This window comes from Vanessa tameamea, chromosome 13, assembly GCF_037043105.1.
Source record: "Vanessa tameamea isolate UH-Manoa-2023 chromosome 13, ilVanTame1 primary haplotype, whole genome shotgun sequence".
NCBI classification, from domain to species: Eukaryota; Metazoa; Arthropoda; class Insecta; order Lepidoptera; family Nymphalidae; genus Vanessa; species Vanessa tameamea.
The window spans coordinates 3,052,407-3,064,100 of record NC_087321.1 but is presented as its reverse complement, the minus strand read 5'-3'; the positions used below and the strand labels follow the sequence as shown (position 1 = coordinate 3,064,100).

Genomic DNA, 11,694 nt, shown 5'->3' with positions numbered 1-11,694 from the left:
AAACATCGAAGGTTATTGTGCCAGTGTAATTAACTGTAGGCGCAAAGAAGAGCCGAGATGACCCAGTGGTTAGAACACGTGTATCTTAAACGATGATTTCGGGTTCAAACCCAGGCAGGCACCACTGAATTTTCATGTGCTTAATTTGTGTTTATAATTCATCTCGTGCTCGGCGGTGAAGGAAAACATCGTGAGGAAACCTGCATGTGTTTCATTTCAACGAAATTCTGCCACATGTGTATTCCACCAACTCGCATTGGAGCAGCGTGGTGGAATATGTTATAAAACCTTCTCATCAAAGGGAGAGGAGGCTTTAGCCCAGCAGTGGGAAATTTACAGGCTGCTAATGTATGATGTATGTTTATATATAATAATTGTGTACATAGCGCATTGGCAATGTAAGGAAACGATTTTGAGGCTTTCACTGTTGATCTGCCTCGATAATGGACACGCGCGTACCATCGTTAATTTTTAGTTACATCAGTGTCTGATTTTCTTTCTGTCTGGTGGTACGGAACCCTCAGTGCGCGAATCCGACTCACACTCACCCGGGGCGTATTTTTTCTAAATTAAGAAAGTTTTTTTGCATAACTAATCCACCATGAATGAACAATTTAACATGAAGCCGTAACGTAGCATGCGGTCGTGTTAAAACATTTTGTTACTTTTTATTATTAACCTTATCCAAACGGTTAACTTTGCATATAGTTAGTATTGCCGTAGTATAATGTGAATGAATAAAATAAAATAAAACATCAGTAGAAAAATATTTTATTTCCTAAGGCATACAAGACAGACAGAAGTATGACTTATTTACAGTGTAAATATAGTTTTAAATATTCATAGACATTTGGAAATATTAAATTATTAACAATTATTTTTTACATTTTCTGAAGCATGTGCCTTCTAAGCAATCGTCTAAGTCTTTAACGGAGTATATCTGAAAAAAAAATTCACCGTTGAATATTTTTTTAATTTAATATCCTAAACGTTGAATTAGGCTTAAGAACTTGTCATTATTTATTACTAAATTTACTAGTTGAGAATATTTTGAGAATAACGAACAAAACGAGTTCGGTGATAAACTTAGTAGGCCTTCGCGGTGGGTACCACTCACCATTTAGTTTTGTTTTTGTAGTCGGACGAGTATATTGGCCACCTAATGGTTGTCTCATAAATGTATTAGTGCTGTCATAAATGTTTCTTACAGCGCGAATATAGTGGTGGTGACCACTGACCATCAGATTGCCTATTTGCTTTTTATTTATCATAAAAATTATCTAAATCCTAAATATGAAATCAGCACCATTCAAACATGTACCGTTAACAAAAAAACACGCCCTACCAAATAAAATTGTTGAATAGAACCTTGTATACCTACATTTAAAGTATTATCCATATGCTTGTCACATTGCAGGAGTATTTCTTTCCCAATAGCATTTTGTACCTTTAATTTATCTCTAATATCCCGCCATATTGGACTCGCCGCTTGTAGGACATTCATATTACCAAATATGTAGAAACCTAAAAAAAAAAACAATTTAATTTAATAACTTTATGAAGAATATGAATAAATAATATTAACATATAATTGTTATTTATGGATATCACGTATCATTTTGTTTGGGCATATTTTCTGCAGTTCATTAGAATACAGTTAGGACAAAAGCTTAAAAAAAAACCTGACGCTAACGAAACTATTTTGAATGATTCAAATAAAACATAGACAATTTAAACATACCTTCCTTGGCTCTAGATAAAGCGACACAGATCCTATTGGGCGCCGTCAGGAACCCAATACTGCCCTCCTTGTTGCTCCTTACCAGAGACAATATCACAATCTTATTTTCTTCCCCTTGATAATTGTCCACAACTGTGATTTTAACGTCCCGAAGTGTGGGATATTTCTTACTTATCTGTATTGTACATAATTAACTTAGTAATGCTATAAATGTGAAAATTCTACCGCCAAATAGCAGTACTCAGTATTATTGTGTTCCGGTTTGAAGGGTGAGTAAGCTACTAAAACTACAGGCACAAGGGACATAACATCTTAGTTCCTAAGGTTGGTGGCGCATTGGCGTGGTAAGGAATATTTAATAATTCTTACCGCGCCATTGTTTATGGTGATCTTACCATCGGGTGGCCCATTTGTACGTCCGCCAAAATATACCATATAAAAAGTGTTCAAAAGGCAAAATTTTTCATCTCCTAACAAACTTACCAAAGACCGTTACTTTTTTCCATCAATATAAAAATAAATAAATACATATTGAACAACATCACATACATTACTCTGATCCCAGTGTAAGTAGCTAAAGCACTTGTGTTATGGAAAATCAAAAGTAACGACGGTACCACAAACACCCAGACCCAAGACAACATATAAAACTAGTGAAATTTTTCTACATCGACTCGGCCGGGAATCGAACCCGGGACCTCGGAGTGGCGGGCGTACCCATGAAAACCGGTGTACACACTACTCGACCACGGAGATCGTCTCAATAATCCACGGTTTAATATCACCTATATTATTTGTATTGAGTCTAATGTCAGTAAAAGTCTAATTTTTTAAACATAATATTTAAATATGTTATAGAAACTAAAGAACGACTAATAAGACGAAACTAGAGAAACTTCGTGTAGAGATAGTAGCAGCATTATTACCTCCTTGATGGCGGTGGCTTGTCCGGTATACGTTGCTAAGATTGTGATATCATTCGATTCGTACTTCATCCGACGCAAATAATTAGCCAACGAGACGCACCACTCAGCTTCCCTTGTATTTTTATGACTCCAACTGTCGTCTAAGCCCTGGAAATTAAAAAAAATATTATGTTAATATAAAAAGTGAGTTATCTATAAAAACGGCAAAAAATCATATCTGTCGTATGGTATCTTCCTCAAATATATATTTTATTCTGTTTTTTAGTATTTGTTGTTACAGTGGCAACAGACACAAACCTGCACATCATCTGTGACAAATTTCAACTGTCTAACTATCACGGTTCATAAGATACAGCCTGGTGACAGACGGACCGTCAGCGGAGTCTTAGAAATACCTTTTCTTGGGATCCCTTTTACCTTTTGGGTACATGACATATGAATATAATAAATATGATCGATTTCGGCCACGGAAGCGACTCTCAAGGAGACTAGCCACCTGTGCGGAACATAATTATTACAATGAACAATTTGCATCCATCCACCAACCAGCCTTGGACCAGCGCGGCGAAATAAACTCCAAACTTATACTTTAAGAGAGAAAATATTGCTGTTATTTTTTTTAAATAAGCATGGACTTATGACAATCTCATTTACATGTAAATATGTTATTGAGACTTATCAATTTGTGATAATGTATGACGGCTTATTTAAATAGATTTTGTAAATCAAATCCACCTACCTCAGAATCTTCCAAATATTCATGACTAAAGAAAAACAGGTTGTCTTTCATTCCTCTTATCTTAGGATAAGCCAGGACGCTAGGGTGACTGTCCAATTTGTCGTATATCGTGGGCACCAAAAGTTCAGCGAAATGTGGACGCATCCGTCTCTGTACGGTCAAAGTACGTGCGTGTAATTTATTACGTATCATACGTTCGAATAGAGAAATTTCTAGATTATAATTTCTTGCTAATTCATAATGTGCTGCGGTTGGTCTTAGTTGTTTATGGTCACCTAAAAAAGATCATCATGGTATTAGTGATCATCATGGTATTAGTCACGTTTCGAAATATGTTTGGTCTACTACGTGAAAGTCACGTTGCCGATATCACCAGTCTTCCCGAAACTTGTCGACAATTCCTTGATGCATCTTAGTTAAGGGGGGTGCACCATGTCTTATGTTTTCTTACAAGGGGATGGGAAGGAGTTTCGATAGTTCTTACGTTAGATCAAAAAATTAAAATTATTTGAAAAAACGCGTAAATCGCGCGATTGCTGAGGTTCGCTCGGATGCGTACCTTTAGAACCTTTGAATTTACAACTAAACACATTTGAAAAATAAACCAAACGTGTATTCATTTTCTCCTTTAGATTCTTATATAATAAATATTAAGCAGGGAGTAAGAGGGTCGGCCAGTTCTTATTTTTTCTTATATTAGGTGGGGGGGGGGGGGGTCAAAAACTAGCGAAAATAGTCTTACGTAATAAATGGATGGTCCCTAAGCAGCAATTGTTAATAATAATATTTGTTTAATCTATTCATTTATCATGATGGCATAGATTTAATTGAAACACTGGTGGATTGTCATAGTATTATTATATTAATATTATTTCCTCTCGAGTACTATCACCTAACCGTTGATATTCGCAATTGAGTTTAATATGTGACCGTTGGTTTCCCATAAATATGTTACTAAAAAATTATAAAAATATTATACATGCTTATATATTGATTGTTTTAATAAAAAGTCTGGAGTTAGTTTCGTGCAGATAGTATGTAAATATTTGATATTATATATTTTGAATCTAATTACTATATATACCTATAAGTATTAAATGCTGACATTTACTCGTCAGGGACGCTATGATATGAGCTTCCAATACTTCAGCCGCCTCTTCCACGATGACTGTAAATTTAGTTTTTGTTAAATTACACATAAACTCAGAACCGACTACGGACGGGTAAGTTTCAATTTACAAATTTCTCTGACATGGGGATGGACCTATATACAATAAGTTATGTTCCAAACTCCAGCTATAGACTCGGTAGTTTTTGATGCGCGTCGATGGGTAAACGATCTTACAGTAGGTATAGATCGTCGATGTCAAGAGAATTTATATATCTGTTTAGAAATTAGAATCGGCGATCACTGGCGTTTAATTCGGGTTCGAAAGCTCACTGTTAACTTCAATCGCTAGCAACCTCGAACACGAAGCCGGGCCGTACCTATGGGCGAGCGCAGGCGGCGCAGCAGCAGGTGGCGCCGCGCCGCCAGCGAGGTGGTGAGCGCCACCACGCGCGCCGCGCCGCACAGCGCGCCGTCCGCCGCCGCCGCCTGCGCGCGCAGCTCCGCGCCGCACGCGCCGCGCCGCGCCTGCGCGAGGGTGGCCGACTCGGGTGCACTCTATTGCGTTACTCTTATCCGACGGAATGGAAAAATGGCTTTGCGTGCTTTCCGAGGCACGGAAGCGTACACGCTTCCGACTTCTATACTTCGGGCCGTTACATAGAATTTTTCGACAGATAAACCGGCTTTTTGTCGGCCCGATCTTTCGGAAGTTTGAACCCAGAACCCCGGGATCTGTGGACCTATATCGAGCCACTAGACCAACGAGGCAGTCCAGTTATGACAATAGTAGAACAGCGTTAAGAATAACTACCAGCGGGCCAACGGACGCGTTTAGACAGGTAAATCGCGTGGGTTCAACTGTTACAGGAAATTTTAATTCGTCGTATTAAATTTAAAGTTCGAAAACCATCGATTCGGAATTTAAATACTTCATCAAAAACTCCAGTAACGATTAAAAAAATAAATGATATAGATATATTAATAACAAATAAATTCACGGATTCAATAGTTAGATATTTTTTATATAAGAGCAAAGGATTTTACCATTAAATCATTAAGCTTGACCATTAAATCGCTCTTGACGACTTCAACTGCATTCGAGTAAAGCCGCCATCTTTCATCTTGCGACAGCTTATACGGGTCAGTGACTTCTTGTAACTTGGTTTTTTCTTTATCTACATAATTAGATGCCATATATTTCTGAAAATAAATAAATAAATGTTAAAATTACGGTACCATTTTATTCTTTATATGTAACGGCTGAAAATAAATTATATTTACAATCTCTGATTTTACTTTATTTTAATATATATATATTTTAATCGCATAACCGAAATAAAAACAATTACAAAAAATAAGACCCCTTAACTTTGAATTTAAAAAAAAAAACTCTCTTAGCGAAAATTCACGTTGTAAAAAGAGTTTACCTTCTAAATTAAGATACAGTAATTTATTTATTATGAGTCATCATTTGAACACGTAATTATTAGCGAAACCGTACCTTAAAACAGTTGAGTCGATTATTAATTTTCTCGATTTGTAATTCGAATTTATTTATAATCGTTTCTCCTTTCAAATCTTCTGACATATCCTTGACGTATTTGATGCTATTGCGCATCGAACTTATTTCTTTTAGAGCCCATTCTTCAGAAAAGCAAGTTTCTATTTTATCTGTTACATTTACTTCATCATACTGCTTTTCCCAATCGTCTAATTCATCTGTTTCGTCATTTGTTTCTAGATTAAAAAGCCAATCCAGTATAGCATCCTCATCAGAACATTTTAATTCTAGTAAATTTCCAGAAATTTTCAAATAAGGTTTTATTGTTTTATAACTGATTAGTTCTTTTTCGCATTTTTCTAAATCATCCTGTACTTCTGTCATCTCTTTAAATATTCTCTCCAATTCGGATCTCTTACTTGCGTATAGATGTGAGTATTTTGATTTCGTCTTGAGCCTCATGTTATTTAAATTATATGGCTCTAAGATCTTGCTTTTACTCTGACTTCCCAGTCTGACTATACTGTCTGTAACTTTTAGTATGCCTTCAAGAAACTGGTCTAGGGCGTGATTCGTGTAACAAATTATCAACATAGGTGTCCCTTCAAAGGACAGATTCCTAAGAAGTGTTGAAGCTATTTTGACCCCTAAGAACGTTTTTCCAGTACCAGGAGGTCCCTGTATCACAGCGAATTCTCTTGTAAGGGCGAAATTGTACGCGTCCATTTGAGATACATCTAGATCAAATGATATTTCTGACGGCCACTGGTCTTTATTGAGTACTGGAAAACAGATTTCTTCTGATTTATCATTTTCTATGCTGTAAATTGTTTCAGATGTTAGATAGGCGGGTGGCCTTGTTTCTCTCTGGAAATTAGTTAAAAATGCAAACTAGAAATTTAAAATTGAAAGTCAGTTATGACAAAGAGAACAACTTTGCAAGCCCGTCTGGGTAGGTACCACAACTCATCAGATATTCTACCGCCAATTAGCAGTACTCAGTATTGTTGTGTTCCGGTTTGAAGGGTGAGCCAGTGTAACTACCGGCACAAGGGACATAACGTCTTAGTTCTCGAAGGTTGGTGGCGCATTGGCGTTGTAAGGAATGGTTAATATTTCGTACAACACCATTGTCTATGGGCGGTGGTGACCACTTACAATCAGGTGGTCTATTTGCTAGTCCGCCTACCGATAACATTAAAAAAAAAATGTTTGTCAGTTTGAATTGTTAATATTGTTTTAACTTAAAAAAAAAAGCGTTAAAATAAGTTTCTATAAGAGTTGACTTAAAACCCTATCTATAACGTTACGTTAAACTATTAAAAGTGCGTCCATTTTCTTTGGCTCCTGTAGTTATAAAGTGAAGTTTTTTTTTACAGAAAAATGTCAGCTTTACTACGAAAAACGTATTTCTTAATGTAATTCTGTATATTCTTACCTGAACATCAACAATATACTTTTTCATCGGCATATCATCTGTGTTGGCATCTTGTAATACTTTCAGAACTCTATGATAAGGTTCAAAGAAGACTTCACTCTCAACCATAAGGAATTGTTCTGAGAATATAGTATTAGACATTGGACTATCAAAGGATACTGCTATCTGAAATTAATAATTTTTACTAGTGGCAATACTGAATATAATAAAATAGATTTTGAGGTAATAGAGTGGTACAAGTCCTCTTTACCTCCAGATGAATTGTAGCCAGACCAGATAAACGTATGACTTTTTATGGATCTAGGTTTGTATTCATGAATGTGTCATAATTACTTAAATTTATGTAAAAATAATATTCAATCATTGTTGTATACTTACATAACCATTACTCAGTAGCTCCACTCTCGAATCTAGTACCGAAGCACATAGAATATTCTGGAAGTTATCACTGGTAAACAGTAACAAGGAACCAAACATGAGCCTTTTGTTATAAGCATAGTTTTTGAAATCCACTGATACATTAGTGAGGCGCTCACTCCATGCTATATCAACAAGGTAGCCCACCTTATTATTACTAACATATGTTCTAATCACACGCACCTTTGGATACACTCTAAAATTAAGGATAAACTGAGTAAAAAATAAATTCAGTCAGTCTGTCAGCGTCAATTGTAATGAAAATTAATTATAAAATAAACTATACATCTGGCATTCATTAATAGGATATTGGTAATTTATTTTAATAATAATTATAGTATTATTTATTTAAAATAAAGTTATAGGCTGACACCAATAATAAAATATATAAATTAGTAATGGAACAATATCACATAAAGAGAAAAAGGTGAAAAATAATTTCTATAGTATACTTCAATTGAAGGAGGACAAAATAAATAAACCTTATTTACATATCCCATACAATATGCTCATAACTTTGCTATATTATGCACTACAAATAGTTCTTTATAATATAGCAATATTTTTCAACTTAACTACTTAAATGTTTTTCAAGATCAATTACATCGCGTTAATTTAATCTTAAAGTTGTTTGTTTATTTACTTATCCTGCCATTGAAATTGACTTGGCACAGTTGATATCATACCTAATATTTTCATGTCGCCTTTTTTTCGGATTTTCCATGTACTTACCTAAAAATACAATACTGTGATATTAACTGTCATTATTAGTGTCTGAAGAATATCCCGATCAATATTATCAGTATTCTTAATCTAATAGGGAATAATTTAGGAAAAGTGTTTGACGGCTTTAGATGTGGCAACCAAGCACATATTATTTTGCCAATGTCACATGGGATGGAGGAGACAAGATTAAAAAGAAGGAGCCTGGAGATTTTTACTATCATCTTTTGTTGCATGAAGAGATACTTAGATATTTATTTGGGTAAAGGTACTTCCTGTTATAGTTTGTTATAAATTTACATATTATATTATCATATTGTTAAGCACAAAAACATAAATCAAACATTGAATTAGTAAAATATAGTTTTACTAACATATTCCTTGTCGAAGTGGTCCAAAGCAATCTTCTCTTAGCAATTTAAATTGCAAGTCCAAGTAGTGCTCAACACTAGTGTAAGCACCATTAATTATATTCGGTACAATTTGTACATTATTATTTCCAAGTAAGTCTGCTTTTGTTGGAAAAATGTTAAGATTTCTAAAGCTGTTGGGGTCATCATTTTTAACTTCAATTTCAGCTTTTTGATCCTGTAATTATGTTTAACATGTTTAAACAGTGTTAATTGTGACATACAAAACATCTATGTATTGTCTATAAAATTGAAAAAAAAAATTTTTTGGTATTAGCAAAATAATAAAGAAAAAATCAAGTATAAATAGTATAAAAAAACCTTTGGATTAATTACTTCTATAATATTTTTTATCCTTTGCAGTACTGACTTATTATTTTTTATTATTTAAATATTATGTTTATATGACAAGTTTAAAACTGTTAAATATTGCGGTACATACTTCATTAATTGATACTTGAAGTGCAGTTTTCAGTTGAAGTTGTTTTTCATAAAACCTTTCATTAATTGGCTCCATATGTTCCTCCTGGACACCAATTGCACTCAGCTCTGTTGTTTCCAATATCTCATATAATAATTTTAAATATTCTTTGGTATGCCCACCGAATAAAAATATAGATTCACAAAAGTCAACGACAGAAAAATAAAATGATTCAACATCATCCCATAATTTTGTATTCATTCGCTTATCAACTGTTTTGACTTGTGGCAAAGCTTTCAAATATTCCGTTAACTTGACCAAAAAGTCAGACTTTTCAAATTTATTTCTTAATAGAACAACAATTTTCGACTTATCATTTGTTTCTAATGACTTGTATACAGATCTGAATATTTTTACTAATAACACGATAAAATCTCCTTTTAATTCCCCATTTAAAAGTAGCCAAAACCCTGGCCTATTGGACAGTTCCAAATTCAAAAGTGGTGGATTTAAAAATGATATATCGTTTAATCTTTTAAAACCTATTGGTTTTTTCTCTATGTCTTGCAATTTAGGCAAAGGTTTAGGTTCCGTGGATTCTTCTTCAGAAAACTGTGACGTATTAGGCCTTGTTTCTTCTATAACTGTTCCATCAAACCAGTCTATTCGAAGGGATTTGCTATTTTCACTCATTGTAAAATTAAAATTTAAAATTGTATTTATTATTTGTATGTACGTACGCGTATGTCACAAACAGCAAATACGTTTTATGTCACACGTCATGAATTGTTACCCGTCATTGTGACAGTAAGACTTCGTTCAAAACTTGTACAGACGCATGATTTTTTTTTTAAATTAAATCATCTCGAAATTATACATATTATATTTTTAAATCAAGTGGAAAATGATTAATACTTGAATGCCAAATATAAATACAGCATTTAACATGTTTCTAATAGTTAAAACTAAAAAAAAAAAACTCAGATTTTCTCTTCGAAGATTGACAATAGTTCAAAGAAATAATTATAGAATTCTCTTTCGTGTTACCTATATAGATTGATAGTAGATATAACCTTTAAAATAGATCCTTTGTTGTCTAATTCCATCCCAAAGGGACACTCGGTGGTATAAATAGCAAATCGGTAATTTTTTATAATAATATGATTTGATATACATATACAAATAGCAATCTATAACCTAGGAACTAAAGAATCATTGAGGTATAAATTTAAAGAAATGAATATATTAACTGTTGCTTCTGAATATATATTCTGTAATTTTATGTGTGAACGGAAAAATGTTAATGATTTTATGAATTGTGATAATCATAGCATTGGTACGAGGAACAAACCTCGTTACTCCTGTTACTCAACTGCATAGACTGGTATAGAGTCAGTAACTAAAAATCGACAAAATCCACAACAGCGCGATTTTTAGACATTTTCTGCCTCCCACAACCACTCTGTGGAACCAGCTTTCGTCGGCGGTTTTTCCGAACCGATACGACTTGGGAACCTTCAAGAAAAGAGCGTACTCTTTCCTGAAAGGCCGGCAACGCACCTGCAAGCCCCCCGGTGTTGCAGAGGTCCATGGACGGTGGTAGTCACTTTCCATCAGGTGAGCCTCCTGCTCGTTTGCCACCTCTAACATAAAAAAAAAACTCTTTTGAGGGGCAATGTATACTGTTCTACAACGGGATCAAAATGCCTCTGTTGCCATATTTAAAAAATTGTTAAAGAACGAAATTGTTGCGAAACGTTACTATATAATTAGTGAGTTTATGGTTGATAGCACACCTTGGGAATGAAACAATCGCCTCCAGGCTATTTGTTTTCATATCCTATATTTGTAAATAATAGAATTGACAAAAAAAGACCAGCTGAGTTTCTTTCGCCGATTCTTCTCAGATCAGGGTATTTTCTTTTCCGAACCGGTGATAGTATTTAATTTGACAATCAATAAGTAAGTGTAATACTTGTACACAATAAATAAAGGAATTTGATTTGATTAGAAATAAGTTTCATAATTCTTTATTTATATATAATATTGCAATGTCTGCTGTTATAGCTAATATATTTGCAAGTTACTAAAACCAAAACAAACATTATTTTAATTTTGTCTGTCTGTCTGTTTTTCGGGGTAATCTTCAAAGCAGGTAAATTTAAATAAATGAATTATTATACTCCAAGGACACTCCGTCCTAGGAGTATAATTAATTTTCATTTATTACAACACAATTGCAGGTTATGTCACGATGTTTTCCTTTA

The 11,694-nt window shown here is 34.2% G+C and overlaps 1 protein-coding gene across 1 annotated transcript; it reads right to left on the bottom strand.

The window, feature by feature from the left end:
- Nucleotides 1–797: 797 nt before the first annotated feature.
- On the bottom strand, nucleotides 798–10,196 carry LOC113397924 (NFX1-type zinc finger-containing protein 1-like). The gene is made up of 14 exons (XM_064216691.1): nucleotides 9,449–10,196; nucleotides 8,971–9,184; nucleotides 8,560–8,605; nucleotides 7,835–8,069; nucleotides 7,457–7,621; nucleotides 6,019–6,885; nucleotides 5,562–5,717; nucleotides 4,895–5,042; nucleotides 4,491–4,574; nucleotides 3,407–3,681; nucleotides 2,668–2,814; nucleotides 1,742–1,916; nucleotides 1,382–1,524; nucleotides 798–940 (listed from the first exon to the last, which is right to left on the bottom strand). Exons 1-14 carry the CDS (start codon nucleotides 10,118–10,120, stop codon nucleotides 875–877), a joined length of 3,393 nt encoding a protein of 1,130 aa, XP_064072761.1. The 5' UTR covers nucleotides 10,121–10,196; the 3' UTR covers nucleotides 798–874.
- Between the last annotated feature and the right edge of the window lie 1,498 nt (nucleotides 10,197–11,694).

What these genes read in the sequence shown, in the direction of transcription:
- LOC113397924 (XM_064216691.1), bottom strand. Translation starts at nt 10,120, where the DNA reads ATGAGTGAAAATAGCAAATCCCTTCGAATAGACTGGTTTGATGGAACA. An exon ending in TCAAGCTTAATGATTTAATG is followed by an intron (nt 5,043 to 5,561) that starts GTAAAATCCTTT and finishes ACCCTCGCGCAG; the next exon opens with GCGCGGCGCGGCGCGTGCGG. An exon ending in ATATGGATAATACTTTAAAT is followed by an intron (nt 941 to 1,381) that starts GTAGGTATACAA and finishes TTTTTTTTTCAG; the next exon opens with ATATACTCCGTTAAAGACTT.